This window comes from Branchiostoma belcheri, unplaced genomic scaffold (assembly GCF_001625305.1).
Source record: "Branchiostoma belcheri isolate BF01 breed outbred unplaced genomic scaffold, Haploidv18h27 scaffold51, whole genome shotgun sequence".
In the NCBI taxonomy this organism is placed as follows: domain Eukaryota; kingdom Metazoa; phylum Chordata; class Leptocardii; order Amphioxiformes; family Branchiostomatidae; genus Branchiostoma; species Branchiostoma belcheri.
Genome location: NW_017804143.1, coordinates 1985956 through 2008159, shown reverse-complemented (window position 1 = coordinate 2008159; position 22204 = coordinate 1985956). Strand labels below are relative to the sequence as shown.

Genomic DNA, 22204 nt, shown 5'->3' with positions numbered 1-22204 from the left:
CTGGTGCCTGCCTCCACACACCTGAGCTAACACACCTGGAAACTGGTTAAGGATACTGTATATGCCAGAATGTTCGCAGTGGTTTTATTTTCACAGTGAGCTTTAAACAATGTCTAGAGTTAGATGTTCAAGGTTTAGGTGTAACAAGTCGATCGGTGTAGCCGGCTGCCACTGCACCGCGTGCCTGTGAAGCTGGTGTGTTGCGCCGAAGGTCGGTTATACCGGCTATACAGATACAGAAGCTGGTGTGTTACACCGAAGGTCGGTTATACCGGCTATACAGATACAGAAGCTGGTGTGTTACACCGAAGGGCGGCTATACCGGCTATACAGATACAGATACCTGTTGTGTACTGCAAAATCATACCACCACGTTTTCTATACACATGCGTCAGTGAAGGTTAGACATCCAGGTAATATAAGATACACCAAAAAACAGTTACTCAAGCAATTTGATTTGGAAATCATATCCAGTTGCTTGAGTAACTATATGTTTTTTGGCATTATATATACATGTAGTTCTACTGTACCGCAGAACTCTTTCAGCTAGAAACTTCAAACACCACCAAAACCTCCTTTTTCCTCCAGACTACAAAATAAAATAAGCGCAACAGCCCAAAAGTAAATACATTTACAGCAGGTACTATACTCATCAGATATGTAAGACCTTCAAGGCACACACCAGATTATATCTTGAAGTGAATTTCTCATTTAAGATGTAGAAAGGAAAAAGGACCTGAAAATATTGCCCTTAATGTGATTGATGTCTTAGGCCATATCAATATATTTTCTTGGTTGTTGGATGTTTCAATTAAAAAAAAAATAAAGCAAAATGGTTAAAATAACTTTAGCATATTAGTCCTCATATTCCTCAGTCCTCATATTCCTTAACACCTACACAGAAAAATGTCTTTTGTATTGTTTTTAAAAATTGTAAAATGCTTTTTTTAATGCATTAGTATACACTTATATTTAGAGTGTTGCTGCATTACTTAAGACATCTGTTCAACTAAACTTCCTCCAATCTGGCACATTGGCTGTTACTATAACATGTTCACCTAGACATGATGATTTGATGAAACCTGTGGCATTATCTTCCCTGTGCCCTAAATGCACAAGCTCAGCTGGTACTGTCAGAGCCGCGTGCTTAATAGACTTGATGAGGCGATAGCCCCTCGCCGCAAATGGACGAAGCTGGAGATACCCGCGAGCGATCCATTACCACCGTCACGTGGCATCTGGGTCGTGACTCATCTCTGAGGACGTTGGCTGAACGTACTGCACCTGTATGAAACCAGTAATGTATTGTGCATAGCCCTACTTCATACACCTAAGCAGTACTGGTAAAGTTATATTTCTGACGAACTTAGACAAACCTTTGATCATGAAACATTTCTGTTCTTCCCTGTTTACTATCACTAAGAAATGAGAAGAAGCTGAATTTACTCGCAGATATCAGGTTAACACTCTGTCTACAGTTTCCAAATATTGTCTGCAACAGGCAAAATTCTGATGCAACGTTAAGGAAAATCCAACTGGCGGAGTACGTTCTGCTGACGTGCTCTCATCTCCGAGGACGTACGGTGGCGTACATGTACGTCCCGACATGATTCGGTTATTGACTTTTTCTCAATCACAACTTATATTCTCTTTGGCTCCGATGTAAACGTCTAATATAAACCAAACATGATTTCAGGGGAAGAAGTTTATGGCAAAGTGATCAATTACGTATTACTCTGATGTAAAGATTCTGAATCTGTGTTATCTGCCAGTATAACAGCCCCTTGGCGTAACACCCCAGGCAGCTTCTGTATCTGTATCCTGGTATATTTTTATTACCTTCCCATCAGCATAACACACCAACTTCTACAACGTATATCTGTATCTGTATGGACGGTACAACCATCCCTCAGCGTAACACACCAGCTCCTGTATCTGTATAGCCGTTATATCCTACCAATTTTGGCCACATGTAACGTTATAGTTTGCAAAATTATAGTGAAGATTTCAAAGTGTTCCACAAGACCTTACTCATTGATTCAGCTGCCTTGCCCCCCTCCCCCTACGACAGCGTCACCAATATGAAACCTAACACCTGCAGATATGACGAGCACTGTCAAGGTCATTGGAACAAAAGGTCGCTCAATCTGCTATGAAAGACAAATTGAAGTGGACGTTATCATTATGATGTACAGGCATAAATGAGCACGTGTCTGAAGGTTTGGATGAATGCCACCTGCTACACTCACAATTGGTCGATGACGGTGGAAATGTTAGTAAGAGTTAAGGTCATGCTGACTTAGGCACACCTAACAACTGTTCCGCAACAGGTTTTTGTTGTGTCTTCATCTTTTCCTAAAATACAAGACCAACTGTCACATGAAGGATATATTTGTGATGGTTGAAGTAATTCAAATTTATACCAGATATTATATATATAAGTAACAACAATGTAATAATATTTTCATAATAGTGAATGACCAGTGATTTAAAGCCATATTGATCTAAACTTCCTGGTTATCTGAAAATAATAACACAGAAAACACTAGAATGATTGATCTTAATAATTATATAATTTATGTATAAGCACTAGAAAGATTGATCTAAACAAGGTTCTGTATAATGTCCTTTTCTTTGATGTAAATATATATCATATACTGCCTGGCTATATAAAAATAGTAACACACAATACACTATTGTAGACGGTATTTCAATTGTACTGGACATGTCCAGTCACATAACATGACAACAATGTATATATGACATATAGTGTCCTGATATTTCACCCGAGAATGACAGTGACAGTCCTACGTAATGGACCTGGAACTAGTACTGGACATTGTCCACATAATATGACAATAACTGTGTCAACATAACATGACAATATAATGTGCAATATCCACGCATGACATATATGTGTCCTGATATTCCACCCGAAAATGACAGTGACAGTCCTATGTAATGGACCTGGAACTAGTACTGGACATTGTCCACACAATATGACAATAAAATTGACAAAAAAATGTGCAATCCATGCAGTAGACATGACACATAGTGTCCTGATATTCCACCCGAAAATGACAGTGACAGTACACTACGTAATGGACCTGGAACGTCGGGCTCCACAATTTGTCAGTCATTACTGTCGCGCCTGCTAATGTTCCATCGGGGACACATTACTGTTCCACCGCTGGCGCCCTGACGCATGTTGGGCGAGTGACAAATCGTCCGACATACCGAGCCATTGCTGGGGGAATATATTTCCCAAATAACGCAAGACGAGTCTCAGAAGGTCAGAAAGTGACTACTCAAATCTCATCTTTGTAAAAAATTACAGTAACTGAGAACCCAGAGGATATTTTTCATAACCATTGCTGGAAAATATTATTAAGCAAATCCAAATATAAAATCTAGATCATCTAATATATAACAGAAGGTAATATTGAAACTTATCCAATCTCATATTACGCTACCCAAGGCAAGAAGGAATGTTTTACCTTACTACTGAATCATTTCTAAGAGGTGACCCAGGTTCACTTGTATCCTCCAGGTTTTTGCCTGTCTTTAAAATGCATGGTTCTGTTGTGCAATGGTGGCCTGATCCATTGTGCAGTAGGGGTGCTAGCTCTTACATAATAACTAGCAAAAATCTGTATAAAAAAGATTTTAAAAAGCTTCACCTCTACTCTGTAGTACAAATGTATCAATGTGACTGTTCATTATTTACCTGGCTTGAAAAAGGGGCTATTCTGTCTGCAAATTGGAGTGAAACAAACCCCTTTTCTAAGGCCAAGTGGTTTGACCCGGCTCCACCAGCACAGTAGGCTGAAGATGAACAATAGCCCTGTCACCTGTGGGTTGTTGCACCTGGCCCAGGTGGGAACACTGTGGTCAGGTGTGACCAGAGCACAACACACCTGTCCATTGTTGAGCCGTCTCACCTGTAACTGACTGCTGGCCATGACAACATTCAGGTGGAAGTACGCCAAGTTTGTGTCCAACCTTTTTTCTTCATTCAAAGTAACAATGTTATAACTTATACTAGGTATGAATTATTATTTAACTTTAACCCAAACAATGCTAAATCCTAACCACAATCAATTGTGGAGAATCTGCTACAACTCAAGCAAAGATAATTCCAAGTTATAAGCTCTTAAAATACAGTCAATAAAATATCCCATTAAGACTCTTCACCATCTTTCACGACTTTTCTGCTATTTTTTTTCTCAGTTCTTGTATGAAAGAGTTCAGCCAAACCAGTATACCCACCCCTACTTTCTTTCTTTCTTTCTCTATTTATTCTTTATTTTAGGTAATAAAGAACCCACAAAATTCAACACATCTTAAGATAATGCAAAACTCTAAGGACATACAAATAATACAGATAACCTCTAGTAGATGTATAGTAAATCGAAACTGTGTCGGAAAAAACAGTTCCTGTAGAAGGCGTCTGATCTTAGTAAGCGAATGATGATTGAGTTATAAGAGGAGAATAATCGCTTTAAGAAAGAGTAACAAATCCTCCTCCGCTACGTAGTTTCAAAAGTGTACTAACGACTGAATTATTCGATTTTCTCGTGATATCAAACCACCCCGACTGAACCCCTGTGATTGGAAGTACCCCAGAAGAAGACACAACTTGTTTTGACAGAATTCTTGGCAGTTCCTGTTGTATCCATGGCAACTGCCCCTCCAGGGCCAACTCAAACAACTTTACCAATTTCTCTCAAAAGACGGCGGCGCAATTTACATGGCGGAGTGGTGCTGGATTTTATTACATCAATGAAGCGCTCGTAATTCGATCTCCGCTGCTGAATTTGAATCGGGAAGGTTGTATAACCAGCCAGAAATGAAATCTCATTCAATTACTGCCTCCCTGTCATTTTTAGCTATCTTTATTTCATCAGAGCGAAATTGAAGGCCACAGGTAGAGAAGTTACATCTTCGAGCATAACTCAATATGCGTGTGTTACGCCGCATATCGCTAACATGAAACGCGCTATCTTAATTGACACTAGGTATGGTTCCTGGCCATTGAGAGATGAAATTCCAAAGCACTGAACACAATCATGTTATATCTGATTGTCATGGTTGATAAAATTTACTTGAAAACTGTGTTACATGTAGTTCATCAGGTACAAGTATACATGAAAATGTGCACAAGAATGTTTCAGAGGATTTTCAATTCAGATGTCAGATTGAAAATCTTGCCAGTCTTGCAGTCAACCCCCCCTCCCAAAAAGTGAGGGCCTGCATGGGGGGTAGTGATTACGAATTATGCAGAATTTTTGCTGCCGATTACGAATTACGTTAATGTCTCGGGGCTGATTACGACTTTACACTTTGCGGCTAATGCACTATTATGAATTACATTCATTTTTGGGGAGTCTGTATACGGATTACGAAGACTAAAAAGGCCTGATTACGCCTTACGAAAAAGGGTATGCAGCCCTCCGGCAACACAACATTTATTTTCCTAGGCCCAAAGAGAGATGGATTACTTCTCCACAGTGTGGAAACATCACAGCAAATATTGTAAATTCCAATAGACTATGTAAATCAGCCAATTAGCCCCCAGAAAAGGGGATCTTTAAAGTAGAATAATTGAGCGGCCATATGGCGCATGATATCAGCATGTCGCAGAGAAGGGCACTGAGCTAGATGGATCTGAAATTAGCGGGTGAATTACACTTATGTCTGCTTCAATCTCGTCTCCTTGCCAACTTCGACTGAGTCGTAAAAATCAACTTTTCAACAAATCTGACCTCTTTTTTATTACACCACTTTGTCTGTAGAGAATGATTACGTTGACGCCGAAACTCTCCCGGATTACGAAAGTGTCAACGTACACGCTTTCGTCTGCCAGACTATGCTAATTAGCCAATTATGTAGGATTTTCGTAGTCGAATAATTGATCGACCATATGGTGTAAGATATCACCTTGTCACAATGAAGGGCAAGCGAATGACTGATGGTCAAATTAGTATGCAAATTGCGTTCCCTTCATGCATTTTTCTCCGGGAGGACTTAGGAATTAATCCCCGAACAAAGTTCCTCCATCTTATCACTCTGGAGCAGTTCACCTCTGGAACCGACTTGTCTTCATAACCCTGATGTCTGCGACTTCTGCGACTCGTGATAACCAAACATCGGTAATCAACGCCACAAATAAAACGTGTTACAACATTTTACGACGGAGGTGCAGGGACCGATGTCGCACGTTTGGAAAAAGATATGCTAATTTGTCAGTAATCCTCGATGAAAAGCGAGCCATGATAAGGCCATGTTGATTTGATTATATGGATGACATCCACGCGCAATTTTCGGCTGTTTCAAAAAAAAGTTTTCAACCACACTGTAAATTATACTAAACAGTTGCAAAATGAGTAAATATAATTATATATACCGTAAGTTGCAAAAAAATATGTTTGAAAACAAAAACAACGGAAAACACGAAAATGTAAAGAAACGAATTTGAAGAGTAGATTATTTGCCATACCAATATTACTCTGTGTCTTCGTTCAACCTTCATGACCACGTAGATTTCAGAATGAAAGGAACTTCTTTTTTGGAAAACTTTTTTTTTTCGCACACTCGCATCAGTTTTGGGGTTCCCAGAGGATGTCATCCATACAATCAAATCAACATGGCCTAATTGCGAAATGAATTCTGTCCTGTCGCCGAGAAGGGCGGCCGAATGATGGATCAGAGAATTTAGATGTAAATTGCGCCTGTCTTTAAAACACACATCAAGATGGGGAATTTCCTATGGGATGAGTCTCCACAAAAATGTCAAAGATAGATTCTATATGTCTTCATGAAAAGTTCACACCTGACAGATACTTGTTAAAATATACTAGAAAAATATATAAGAATGCAATTCTAAGAGCAAGATAAAAGTCTACAGCAGAATTTGTGATTAAGATGAAGATTTGATGTCCCCCTTCAAGGTTCAAGATTAATTAAGGTGTAACAGACTAAAAGAGGGCCTGCCTTTTTCGTATATCAAGCCTTTTTAGCCTTCGTAATCCATAGACAGCTGCCCAAAATCATCATAATTTGTAATCAGTAAGTTAGCCATAACACATAATTGTTCGTAATCAGCTCTGAGAATTTAATGTAATTTGTAATCACTACTCTCCCATGCAAGCCCTCACTAAAGCTGGATTCCAGGCTACTGGCCACCAGGCTAACACAGTATAGCAACTCTCACCAGCTTCTGATAACTTCTTCTTGAGACTCCGTCTCCTCATATGCGCATTATTTAGCTTTCTTCTTTCATTCCAACTTCTGAGCTTTAGCCGAGGCATCCCTCCCTTTCGCAAAGAAGGTACTGTAACACTAAATGTCCATTCCTGGGATGCCTGTTCTCACCCAATGTTTGGAGACTCAGGATCTACATGTAGAACTAGAAGTAGGTCATCTGCCATCTGGAGGATAGAGGGTGATCCAGTTGTGACCGGTTTTATATCCAGGTCACTGGACTGTCCTATCCTACTGAGGGGGTGTCTTTAGGCTTTGAGGTCTTACACCTTACAGTAGTTAGAATCCTGTATGTTTGTGACTGCATTGAAGATACAGTGCCCTGTGCAGGCTCCCCTGTGGCCATGCTTGTGTTTAATATGTAAATATTGTACGTTTGGAAATGCATCTATAGCAGCAACCCCTGTGCTGCAGTGCAATGTGAACCAGTCAGAATTTAGTCAGAATTGCCCTGAGGAAGGTGACAGACGGTCACCGAAACTTCCTGACAACACCCTGCACTTCCACAAAAGGCTGCTAGGAGGCCCAACAATAAGCTCCTAGCATAGGTAATAAAGAGTAGAAATAGCTCTTTCCATCAATATGAAGGCCTCAGCCCTACGCCTGTGCTGATGTTCTGGAAAGGTACCTAACGTACTTCTGTTTAAATCCATGAATTTGCATAGATCATTTTTGTTAGGGCATCATTTTGATCAATTAATTACATAATATCACAAGGAATAATTAATATACAATGCCCAATGAGTGTTCTGTCCTACACAAGGGTATGTACATAAAGAAATGATTGATACAGCGCCAGGGCATAAATTTGGCAGCCAAATGTGTCAGATAAGCAAACTTGTCGACAGCTGTGCTCTGCCAAAATCCCAGCCGTATTAATAAAACAGTGTCCAGCCGAGAGTTTCTTGACTACCTTCCAAAAGCAAAGTCTTTTGCTATTGTATTGACTGTTTGACAGTCATATCATGCTACCAAAAGACATAGGAACATAACCAACATTTGTTATAATAATAGAAGGTCACTACCATACTAGTTACTACTAGTTACTACCATACATATTTTTGCACAATTCGTTGACATCTCGAACAATGAAAAAGGCAAGAAGCAAAAAATCCACTTTTTCCTCTGAAAGCGATGGTATGAAAATCTAACATACTTCAACATCAATAAACATCAATGAACAGCAACAACTAAATAACAGACCTGGATAAACACCCACATTTGCAAACCAAATTTCTGTTAACTGTTACATGCAGATGTACCTTTTCAAAATGCAGACTATAATCACATGTACTGCATTCTAAACAATTTGTTTCTAATATTGTCTTTGTTTCCAACTCTGTACAAAGCAACCCAAGAGGACGTCAACTCTTGGCACTTGAGTGTGATTAGTCTCATGTATCTCCAGGATTAATAGACCAGATAAACCCCCGGTGACTTGTGCTTTTGTTTGCTTTATTGGGTGGGAGGGGCGAGGCAATTATGTCACTGATAGATAGGAATTGTGCCTCTTATTAAACCATCTATCTCTGTCACCGCCGCCACATCTTTCGATAGTATCGACAAAGCAAGTGCTGTGAAAAGAACGTTTTACTTAGCGCTGAAGACTTCCGGTGTGTTTCTACCTTGTACCTTCTACCCTGTGTCTGGTATGTATCATGTGCATAATATTGTGCAGTGACATGACTGTGTAATGCAGGTTTAAACAAAGACAATAATGAGATCATAAATTTTTCAATGTCTTTTTGGCAGTGCTGAAATAAGTGCAGCAATAGGCCAAAAATAAGGCTTGAAATAATAGCTGGACCACATTTTAGCACTGGAACAATGGTAGTGTTTGTTCTAGTGCCTCGGCATACAAAGATAAACTGATACTAGTAAATAGCACTAGGCACATTTCCTTTTTAACATGTTGTTAACATTCTGTTGTGCTACTCACAATAAGCCACAACATGTTAATCCCCAATTGTGCAACCCATATAACAATGGGTGTAGCAGAACAAGGGATAATAGTTAGAAGACATTTACTCACCTATTTGTTGACATGTGACAGCACAGGATAGCATGGGTCAGCACAGAACAGGACAGCACATCATGGAACAGCACAGGACAGCACATGGAACAATACAATATAAGATGCACATTAGCAAGTTACTCAAATATGTCAAACAGAATGTGCATAGTCCAGTGGTTAGAAACCCTTCCTCTGGACCAAGAGGTTGGGAGTTTGAATCCCGGCTGTTGTCGCTCACCTGACATGCAGGCTACTGGAAAAGTTTCAGGGATATTAATTAAGCCAAAAACTTTCACACTATAAAGTCCCTGGTGCTGAAAAGAATATCCATAGCACTGCCTTAACACAACAACAACACCTCGAGCACAATGCCTGTCCTTGGTGCTGAACAGAACATCCACAGCACTGCAAACAACCAATACAAATCATATAGTCCCCTAAAACCCCATACACACACCCTAGTATTGCTATCCCTTGGATATTGAAGTCAAAACACCCCAAAGCACAAGCCTATCCCTCTAGCACTATGTCTGTCCCTGGTGCTGAAAAGAATATCCATAGCCAATACAAAACAAATACTAGTAGTATAGTCCCCCAAACCCATACATTTGTACTACTGTCCCCTGGATATGATAATACTAGTAGTCCCCAAACCCCATACACAGCCGCCTGTACTGCTGTCCCCCTGGGAACAAGTGTTGTCCCTTTAGCTCGCGCCTGATGAAAACTGCCTCAGGTGTCAGATCTGTCTACAAAAGTACCCAGCTTTGGCTGTGACATGGGGGTTCCACAGCACTGCCAAAAACCAATACAAATCATATAGCCCCCTAAACCCCATACACAGCCGCCTGTACTGCTGTCCCCCTGGGAACATGTGTTGTCCCTTTAGCTCGCGCCTGATGAAAACTGCCTCAGGTGTCAGATCTGTCTACAAAAGTACCCAGCTTTGGCTGCGACACAGGGCTTCTGAAGGGTTCTTTGGTACGGCACCGCTGGAGGTGTACCTTACAGGCAAGCACAGGTGCAGCAAGTCTTTTTCTAATGGCCATGCTTATCTTCAACATGTTACATCACTCCTACAACAAAGGTGGCATCCTTTGATCCTAAAAATTCCCCAGATACGTCAAAAAGCAGTCACTCAAGCAACTGGATATGATTTTGGAAAATTTTCTCACTACTTATACAGCTAGCACCATGCCTGTCCCTGGTGCTGAAAGAACATCCATAGCACTGCCAACAATACAAAACAAATAGTATAGTCCCCCAAATATCATATTACCTGGATGTCTAACCTTCATCGACGTATTCCCCAGATGGTTTGTCCTACATACATGTAGATGTCCTCGGCAATTACTTACATGCTCACTAAAAATTGACAGTGCGTCGTCAAATTTGAATCAACACTCGTTGTATGCTTGTGTATTAGTAGAGGATACATTGGGAAGTAAGGGGACTTGATTGCAAGTACATATAGTAAAAATAGATGAGAGTGTTGAAAGATGCAGGTATGCTATTGACAAATCTTTTTGTACACATGTATGCTTGTGTATTAGTTTACACTGGGAAGTAAGTGGACTTGATTGCAATTGCATGTAGTAAAAATAGATGAGAGCATTGAAAATAGGTGAGGGTATGCTATTTACAAATCTTTTTGTATGCTTATGTATTAGTAGAGGATACACGGGGAAGTAAGGGGACTTGATTGCAAGCACATGTACATGTAGTAAAAATAGATGAGAGTGTTGAAAGAAGCGGGTATGCTATTGACAAATCTTTTTGTATGCTTATGTTTTAGTAGAAGATACACTGGGAAGTAAGAGGACTTGATTGCAAGCACATGTACATGTAGTAAAAATAGATGAGAGTGTTGAAAGATGCGGTTATGGTATGACAAATTGTCAGCATAAGAATCATTATAAAAGCTGAATAAGAAGTACTGGGGCATAGACCATCCAAATGTAGGGAAAACATTTTGAAGTGGAGGTGTACAATTAAGGAATGGTTTATTTGTAATCATTATGATAATTATGTCACAAGCAAGGGCTGAATTGCATACCGTTTATAGATAATACAGTAAACATTTTTGGCAATTATGGTAAAAACGTTGAACTTTATTCCAACACACAAATTATACAGAGATTTGTGTGTTGGAATAAAGTTCAATGTTTTACTATGATTACTACCAACACAGATGAACTTTCATGATAATCTTTGGCAATTTACAAATCATCACTCATAGTGTACAAGTAGATAATTCTGAAATCTTGATCAATAGTAACTCTAAAAAAAGATAAGTTTGGAAACAGGTAGGCTTGGGTTTACATAATGTAATATATTATGCAGTCGCAAATCTCTCGCAGCTAACATGTGCACAGTGGCAACAGGCATGGTCAATCACATGCGAAATGTAGGAATAATGACGGACGAATGTTCAGTACATGTATGTATGCATATCACTGTCACTGCATGTGTCTAGGCATTTATATTCTAGGTGAGGAAAGTTGAACAGTAGTGGGACTGTTCGGGTCCCACAAGGTTCATGCTTCATAGAAAGTTCCATGAACCGCGCACCCAATGTTAGAATTCATCAATAAGAAATCCTTCTTTGGAACAACCATGTAGCAAATGAAGCATGGGACAATGTAAACTGAGGGCAACCAAGTTCATTTTTCAAAAAGCATAGTAGGCTTCCCTCTAGACATTTTGTAGCACTCAAAATATAATATTATTATTATTCTGCACTGGTGCAGGCAACATGAGAAAAATATGTATGAGTAGTTGCTTAACTACATGTACAGATGTAAATTGTAATTTATGTTAGTTATTCTTGGTTCAGCACTATGTAGTATCTATGTAGTTTTGTTTTTGACCATAGAAAAGACATGCATTATATTTTGTTTATCAAGACTGAACGTGCTGTCTTGGTTTTTATGTAGCTTATTGTCTTCCTTGTACTTTTTTTATTTATTTCTTCTTCTTGAATGAAATTATTGGAAAAAACATGAATAGACATTGCAAATATGATTGACATTGCAACATTTTTTGAGCCAACACTTCCTTCATTTCCAAACCAAACAGTGGTATTTATTGGTGATTTGTAGCCTCCGTAGCAGGCTTATATAGAACTGGGGGCTTGGTGGTCTTCGGCTGTTTTCTGATTACGTAGCCCAGTTCAAAAAACAGGGGTAATTCAACCAGGCCGGCTATGTTGTCTATATGCAATCAGAAAATAGCACAGAAAATAGCACATAAAAGCTCCCAAAGACCATGAAGACCCCAAAACCCCCAGTTTTTGGCATGCTATGGAGGCTAGGTGATTTGACCCAAACAGCAGTGGGCCATTGTCCCAAAGCCTGGACGGGAGAGGATTTGGAGTTCTCACAGAAGTACTGTACTGTAAAGTTCTGTGATTAGGAATCAATCATCGAAAAGCCGTTAAGGGACCCTCTGGGCACGGCATCTTAAGCTGCAGAATCGTGGCCATCCTTGGCTAAAGTGGTACGAGATGGATTGAAGGTTTCTCCGCATCAATTTGCAGGGCTCGAAATACTGGGTGCATGCGCACCTGAGTGCACCCAAAATTGGAGCTGTGCACCCAATATTTTTCTGTGGGTGCACTGGTGCACCCAAATATTTTTGTAGGTATTTTTGTACAAATCAACTGTATAGTAGTATGCAGGATATTGTTGGCATCTAAGTGTCAGAAAATAATAAAATCTTAGTTGAAGTACTTTGTATAATGTTTGATATTTTGAACTTAGCTCCCATTTCAGATTCAAGCTCAGAAGAGGAGCAGTAAGATTTGTAATTAGGTTTTGTTTTATATGGTACACCCAAAACATTTTTGGGAACCTAATTTTTTAGGTTGGGTGCACCAGTGCACCTATTCCCCAAACTGAATTTCGAGCCCTGATTTCTATACAGGGAAGGCAATCCTTGGTAAGATGGCAGTGTGGTGGATTCGCTCAACAAATCTTCAAAATGTGTCGCTCTTATCCCATTGGGACAGCAAGGAATGGCAAAACTGATGGAAAACCAGAGCGATGTTGAAACATTTGCATTTCTTCTCTCCACTCCAACATAAGAAGAATTTCATTGCACAACAATTGCACATGGTACAATGTATGGCATTGAAGTACAAACAAAAAATAACAAACAATAACAATAAATGTGTTGAATAAGACATAATGTAGAATAAAACCTAACATATCCTAACTACTCAAACAACAACAGCTAGCACAACATACAACATCATGCTACATCTAACCTGTTTATGATTCAGTACAACACTGCCTATTGTCCACTATATACTGGCTATTAAATGTTCATTAGAAGTCTGAGCTTGAACATGAACAAGGGTTATTATCCATACCACGACCCCACCAGTGATGTTGAAACATTTGCATTTCTTCACTCCAACATACACTGTCTCATGCTACACCTAAACTGTTTATGATTCAGTGCATTGTCCATTATACACTGGATAATGTTCATTAAAAGTCTGAGCTTGAACATGAACAAGGGTTATCCATGCCAAGACCCCACCAATGATGTTGAATTTCTGCATTTTTGCATTTCTTCTCTCTACTCCAACATACACTGCGTCATGCTACATCTAACCTGTTTATGATTCAGTACAACACTGCCTATTGTCCATTATACACTGGCTATTAAATGTTCATCAGAAGTCTGAGTTTGAACATGAACAAGGGTTTTTATCCATGCTACGACCCCACCAGTGATGTTGAAATATTTGCATTTCTTCTCTCCACTCCAACATATACTGACTGCATCATGCTACACCTAACCTGTTTATGATTCAACGCAGTGTCCATTATACACTGGCTAATGTACATTAGAAGTCTGAGTTTGAACATGAACAAGGGTTATTGTCCATGCCACGACCCCACCAGAGATGTTGAAATATTTGCATTTCTGCATTTCTTCTCTCCACTCCAACATACACTGACTGCATCATGCTACACCTAACCTGTTTATGATTCAGCGGAGCCCTGCCTATTGTCCATTATACACTGGATAATGTACATCAGAAGTCTGAGTTTGAACATGAACAAGGGTTATTATCCATGCCACGACCCCGCCTTCAAGCTACCCAGGTTTATCTGACCGCAGATGCACTAATCCTTCTGGGAAGTTCGGGAGCCGCCACAGGTGCGTGTGCCTCGCGCGGGATGATTGAGAACCACAATCTGAAACCCTCTCGAGACGCTAATATTATTGGAGATCGCACGCTTTAAGATTCCTCACTCGGCGTTATGGATTATGGCGATGCAAGATTTATACCTGGAGGGGAGAAGTCGATATCTCATCAGCTACTTGGGGGGATGAGGGATGGGAGAGAGGAACCTCTCGGCACCGAGGGAAGGAAAGGTGTTTCTACCGACGGACCCATGATGTACAAACTGACTAATAAACTGGTGGACATACCAAGTACCTAATACCAGCTCAGAAAAGAACAAGAAATACCCATGCCTTCAAGTACCAGAGTTATCAACCAAGGATTGAGGTGTTCAAGAATTCATTCTTTCCTAGAACTATCACACAGTGGAACTCGCTGCCATCAAGCACAGTTGGGGCATCATCACTAGAAAGCTTTAAACAACTCCTGCAATTGAATGTGCAAAGATCGAGTGTAACAAGTCATTCGGTGTGATATGGCTAGCTGCCGCCGCACCACATGCCTGAGAAGCTGGTGTGTTGCGCCAAAGGGCATTTATACCGGCTATATCGATACAGATACAGAGAACACCATCAACAAGTGTCAACAAATATTGAAATTCCAATCTCTTATACATGTGACTTGGTCTTTTTTTGCAAAATATAAACCACAATTCTCTTAGTGCTTACTAGTCTTGACAATTTTAAGCAAGTTTCTTTTTTAAAGAAATTAGGCCACAGCAAAGATTATCACTTTAACATCTCTAAAATCTCACTGTTAAATGGTCTTTTTGCTTAAAACGAACCACATGCATACATGTATCTCTTCGTGCTGGCCTCAACAACTTTGAGCAAGTTTAGAAATAAAAAAAAACATTTTGTGTAGATATTGATGGATGATTTCTCGAAAAAGCCAACACACTGGGGGACTAATAAAAACCACTCACAGTTGGCGTAGGCAAATTTTCGCGGTACAAAATCGATACATGTCCACACGAGTCACCTCATCTGCATGTTGAGAAATTGCACCAAGCTGGGAAACGCAGAATGACTGATGGCTTCTGCCTTCAAGGCGATGGACTCGGAGGATTGACATCTCTCCGAGTGACTCCCGATATTGCCTTAACAAAACCCGGGAGAATTTCATGGCTATTTGCGCAAAGTACCCGGTCCAGGTGCTGCACTTGGGACCAGATGAATTGCGGTTTATTAGAGGAGAGAATTAATGTTGCTACATTAGCAAGAACACTTCAGTTGGCTGAGTACTGTAGTGTTGACAGGAGTGGCGTCAATTAACGAGGCTATCGTTCACTGACTGATCAGAGTACTTCGTCCAAAAATAGCAAGGATTTGGAGTTTCTCACCCACCCACGCATAATCTTGGAGAGTTCTGACAGTATTTTAGGATATTCAGTGTGTTGGATATTATCAACTTAACTGTATGTAACGTTTAAGCAACAATTATTGTTCAAAGTACTGCAGTGCAATGTGAACCAGTCAGAATTGCCCTGAGGAAGGTGACAGACGGTCACCGAAATGTCGGCTGTGAATAAAACACTTGGTTGTGTAAAAAGAGTCTCTTTACTCCTAGGTTGTTGCTTCCAAGTTGTGCGAGTCATGCCACCAAAGAAGCAACATAATTATTATAACTCCTATCTGGTTCACAGGTAGATAGTTTGATAGCTTTACAGTACATATGTATACACATTCATTCATGTTATCATAATGTAGTACATAACAATACATTTAAATCAAATGATGGCAATTCAGCACCAAGATCAGAAACCACTGTAGGGTAAAAGAATTTATTCTCCCTTTATTTATCAAGTCTTAAAAAGTTCTTTAATCCTGCCCGCAGTCCTCTAAAACTTATTTTGTTTGCCTTCAATGTCCTTAGGCCTCATAAAACCAATTTTGTTCCTGCCCAAACTAGATAACCAGAAATTATAACACTGGCAGCATAATTCATAATGAAGCATTGCTCATAATATGACTTGTAAGCTTTGACTGAGACAGAGCACATGTATATAAGGCAGACCATGTTGATTTGATTGCCTAAAGCTGCAATCAGTCTTTCTTCATTTTATTCCACTGTCTCAACTTTCCTGCAGCAAGCAGCAGTACATTTGTAGCTCTCAGAGCTTCTTTTCAGTTCACTTCTCTGAAGAGCTGTTGGCTACACCCCCGCTCTTTTCAAGATGAAGTTCCACCTTCTGAATAGGACGTTCACCCTTGATGCTCTGAGCTAGACCTTGACTTTCCTCAACTCTGAATCTATTTGTTGGAACACACTTAGCTATACTTATATAGGCAGTAGGCTATATAGCAATGCAATAAATCCTATCCATTGGAGCATATGGAGCTTATAAGAAGTAAAGGGCAAAGAGTGTGATAGAATTGACACACTATGAAGACCTGTGTGATTATTGATCATAGATATGATTGACTTACAGTCAGGTGTGATTGCGAGGCACGAGTTACAAGGTATTTTGAATTTTTGTGCCCTCGAAGTTTACTCCATTTCCTGTGTCTGCCTATCATCCTGCCTATCAATCTCCCCAACCCGCATGCTGTCAACCTGCTCTGTCCACACCACAAACAGAGATACAAAACCCAGAGTACAGCCACCCAAAACAATACTTCCACAGATCAAACCAAGAGCTCTATCACTGGCAGCTATCAGTATTCATCCTCTGTTATTTCCTACATGTTTGTATTTCATGTCACACAACCGTCAGTCTGACTGTCAATCTTCCCCACCCTCATGCTATCAACCTGCTCTGTCCACATATACTTATATACTTGTATATACTTGATCAAACCAAAAGCTCTATCATATATATCATTGGACACTAGCAGTCTTCTTCGATGACAAAGGACTACCAAGAAGAAGAATATATCACTTGCAACCATCAGTATTCATCCTCTGTTATTTCCTACATGTTTGTCTTTCATGTCACACCGTCGTGTTCCTCTGCAAAATTACAAGGATCATGGCTGATAAAACCCGCAGATTAATATCATAAAAGCCGCTTCCCACGCTGCCGCAACCCGCGACCCTGACCGAGATTCAACCGCCGGAATTATCGACGCTGCCCAACCGTCGCTTCCCTCGCTCAAATATGGAAACATTAACGCCGCACATCCCCGGAATTATCCCCGGATTATGGCTGACATCGCCGAGAAGAATTCATCCCACGTCTCTCTCGAAAAAAAAGAAGGGAAGAAGTGCTGTCTGTACTACAGGGCATATTTTTATATTTTTTTCATTCTTAGTTCAAGACACAAAAAAGCAAACCTTACAGTAGGGATGAGAATCCCTGAATTGAAAGAGTTTGCATACAAAAATTACAAATAACAATAGACAAGACAGGCAATATATACAATCCATGATATACATTATAATACTTTATTTTATACCAAGCAAATAACCTTTATATAGATGAGGGTAAGGAAAGATAACGCTACTCTCCAAGCAGAGGTTTGGGTTTTGGGTTATTTTGGGCGTGTTTTTAGACTTTTTTTATCGGGGTTTCTTTTTGGCAAAGAAATTTTTCTTTCATCCAACCCAACAAAAAAGAAAACCAGATAAAAAAGTCTGAAAACATACACAAAAAATAACCCAAAACCCTAACCTCTGCTTGAAGAGTAAGATAAAGCTAGTGATATGACAGTTCTTGTTGGGAAGTTTGGGAAGCACACACACAGAGACAGTCCTTACAAGTGTGCGAAGACACATGTACACAAGATAGATGGTGTCACCGCCGTATCTCCCACCCCTGGGACACGCTGATCTATGGAAAATTCTGCGCCTCCCTATTCCCCAGTGCGGATACCGGGGAGCAGCCACAATCTAAATGCCACACACGGCACCCCAGGGACCCCGCGTCTCCTCAGATGGATTGATCGTTCTTAAGGTGGAATTCCGGGCTAGGTTCATTTATTGCCTGTCATCTCGCGGTAAAAACGGGCAATTTCGGGCAGGAAAATTACACTTTTAGGGCCTGGGTGGTGCGACGTACGCTGTGACATGAGCATGAGGAGCATCGCACATTGCGCACGGGTGACACCAAACGCCGGGCTATCGCTATCAACCGACTGTTAACAAGGCTATTCAAATGTATGAGACGTTGGGCAGGAATGCTATCAATTTTACTCGTTTCATATCTGCGACGATGTCAAAACATGTCAGAACACCTGCTGCTGCTGTTGCAGAGGATCAAGATATATGTACTTTAAACTAAAGAAAACCTTGACACACTTAGATTTGCCAGGATAGCTGCATCTTTTTCCCTAGCCCCTTTAGAAAAACTGATAACAAAGATGTCTTTCATGATACAAAATAGAAGAGGACGCATTCGTAAATAGTTCAATCAGGTTGGTGAGCTACTGAGTAAAGGGCTCTTTTAGTTTTACACAACCAAGTGTTGATACGTGAACCAGTCAGAATTGGCCTGAGGAAGGTGACCGACGGTCACCGAAACTTTGGCTGTGAATAAAACACTTGTTTGCATATAAAAAGAGCATCTTTACTCAAAAGAGGACACAATTTCCCAATTAAAGTTTATGAATCCTCAAATGAACAATTTTGATAAGCTGCAGACAGAGTACAATTGCTGACGAGTTTCAAAACACAAACTTCCAACTGGGGTACGTAGAAAATTCATGCCTTTGTTTAATGGCTCCGACGTCTAAATGAACATTTAGAACAAAGCTGGAGAGGACCAAGCGTGGTGTCGGTGATATAAGAATCACAGCTGGGGGTGGGAGGAATGGGAGAGGAAATTTCTTCAAGCAGAACTGCTGCACCTGTTCCGAGCTCAGAAGGATTACATCGCGCCGTCGGCGCTAATAATCCGGGAAACCAAGCACGACAGACCGAGCTGTTTGCGACACAACAAGACACTTCCCGACACGTGGATTTACCGCCCGTATTATCTGTCAGCCCTCGTCCCCTCGCTAACCTTCCGCGAGGTTTGATTATGACATCAAAAACGGGAACTTTCTGCAGCAATGTATATATGATAAGTGCATGCCAACAGCATGTGGGTGATTTGTTGAATGGTTAACTGCAATTCAACATTTTTTATCTATTCTCCAACTTTGACTATACTTGACCTTCGTCGAGGTTTGATTATGACATCAAAAACAGGAACTTTCTGCAGCTAAATGTGTGTGCTATATATATATATTGCTAAGTACCTGCCAACAGCATGTGGGTGATTTGTTACATCTGATACATTTGATGCATCCAACTGCAATTCAACATTTTTAGTCCACTCTACAGCTTTGACTATGCTTGACTAAGGACTATACTTCTGTACTGCAAGAAGGCATTTGCCTTTCCTTTCAAGCATCCTATCCTCCCTTGCTTCCTTGCTTCCATACACATTTAGTAGAAGTGTGCATAGTCCAGTGGTTTAGTCCAGTGGATAGTGACAGTCTGCCTCTGGACCAAGAAGGCATGAGTTTGAATCCCGGCTGTTGTTGCTCACCCAACAAGCACGCTACTGGAAAGGGTCGCAGTCCTTAGGACGGGACATTAAACCATGGTCCACTGTTCATTGTGCTTGTTAAAAAGAGCTAGGGGAATTTCCTCCTAACAATGGATCTGTAAAATACTGTACATACATGTATGGTGTCTTCTCTATCACAACCAGTGGAAGAGAACATTGTACCTCATTCCCTCATTTAGGCCATTTAAGCTAAACTGGTTCAAGATCACTGTATACTAATTTTGCTTTCAATTCAACAATGATCTGAAAGACAAATTTTTAATACGATAACAGAGGAAATAATCTCCAATAACATCATTGCAAAATGCACATTTGAAATGTAAATCTCAACACTACCATCCATATGAAATGCGATGGCAATCTTTTCTAAATGTCAGCCAATAAACACACATGTAGTTTAAACTGTTTGTCACCCTCCCCTGCCTTCCACGTTGGGAAAATAGCAGCTGCTATTAAACTTCAATATAGAGCTAAGGCCACACCAATTTAATTTCTTGGTTAACGGATTTTTCATGAAAAATAATGGAGCGGGCGGGCGAAAAAATAATAAAAATAAAAACAGGCCTAGGCATCCTATTATGGCCCAAAATGGTACGTTAGGAGCCACGAAGTCAACATACCAGGCTGGTTCAAAATTTAAGCAATGAATTTTGAACTTTTAATGATACCACTGCATTGAAAGATGGAATAACTGTAAGAACTAGGAAGAAAAGGACTGTTTTCAACTGTTCAGGGCAAAATATGAGCATTTTGCAGTTGATTCTGAATTTTTATTTTTATTTGCAAATCAGAAAAAAATGAAGCGGCGAATCCGTTAACCAAGAAATTAAATTGGTGTGGCCTAAGCATATGATTAATGTAGCCAACAATACCAGACCATATTCTATCAATATTCATATTCCCATTCGCTTCTACACATTCATCCACAAGGAAACACAAACCATCAAAACTTAATACAAGCTTTGAACGTCAATCGAGAGCACAGAAAACAGATGTTGCCGAGGCTGGGGAAAGTAAGTAAATAATTGATCAATGGAGACCGGATGAGAAGTAAAAGCCCCACGAATCGGTAGGCTTTGGGAGAATAGCAGGTGTACCAGGGAGTAAGTGTAGGGAAAACATGGGTTTAAGTCCTGTCTAAACATCGGGAGGCCCCGCACCTGTTGGACATCCCAGATGGCCCGGCAGTCCACACTTGTACACCCAAACACACCCATCTGTTTCCATGTAAAACAAACATGGAATTCATTTCCTCTGCCAGCGCAGGTACAGCGCTTTCCCATACGAACATCTGCCGTTTTCCCCCACTATATGTGACTAGGACTTGATACACATGTACAATAATAGAAGTACTATTCTAGCAATTGAAAATATCCAATATTGTCACTTTTAACATTCTGCAGATGTCTTCCACTTGTCATCAAACAACTGCCATTTCCCCCCACTATACATGTGTAATATTTTTTATATAACTAGGACTTAATACACATGTACAATAATAGAGGTATTATGCTAACAATTGTGTAACAACGGTTTCTTCTCCACAAAACAATCCAATATTGTCACTTTTAACGTTCTGCAGATCTAGATGTGTTCCACTTGTCATATTAATGTCTCAAATTAAAAACCTAAATTGAAACGACAAATAAGTGTGCCTGCGAGCTCAAAGTGACCGATATCGGTTCTGACCTCAAACACAAAAGGCTAGGCCTTGGTAAGGCCACACTACCACCAGACAGCAATTGCAGGGCGACTGTACAGCAACAAAAAATTTGTTTGACCCCTGATTTCATAACCAGAATATGATGCAAAATGCTGTCATATGCAGTCCACACTTGTACACGTTATGAAGGGAAGACGAAAAAAAAAGGTACACCGAGTATCAGAAATGTCTGCATGCTACCCCTAAGTGCTCTCCTGCTGTACAGCTTCAAGGAAGAGGGAAGAGAAAAAATATTTCCCCATATTTTCCAACTCTTCCTTGTACAAAGATGAAACCTTTTTAGCAAAAAAAATGGGAAAAAGGTACACCCAGTATCAGAAACGGCTGCACGTTACTCCTCAGTGCTCTCCTGCTATACATCTTCCAGGAACTCGGAGGGAAGAGAAAAAATATTTCTCCATATTTACCAAGTCTCCCTTGTACAAAAACGAAAAAGAAAGGTAGACCGAGTATCAGAAACACGTTACCCCTCAATGCTCTCCTGCTGTACAGCTTCCAGGAGCTCATGGT

At 40.3% G+C, this 22204-nt stretch overlaps 1 protein-coding gene across 7 annotated transcripts in view; it reads right to left on the bottom strand.

The window, feature by feature from the left end:
* The window catches only part of LOC109480535 (protein CBFA2T1-like), a 149775-nt gene that overhangs the window by 58664 nt on the left and 68907 nt on the right, over nt 1-22204 (bottom strand). The window contains exon 1 of one of the 7 annotated variants that reach the window (XM_019782749.1): nt 7214-7302. The exons of 5 other annotated variants lie outside the window; for them this stretch is intronic. In XM_019782749.1, coding sequence (XP_019638308.1) covers nt 7214-7253 — 40 coding nt within the window. In that variant the 5' untranslated portion in view covers nt 7254-7302. Of the gene's footprint in view, nt 1-3497; nt 3616-7213; nt 7303-22204 lie in introns of those variants that run through there. One more of the 7 variants, XM_019782752.1, reaches the window with a different exon arrangement.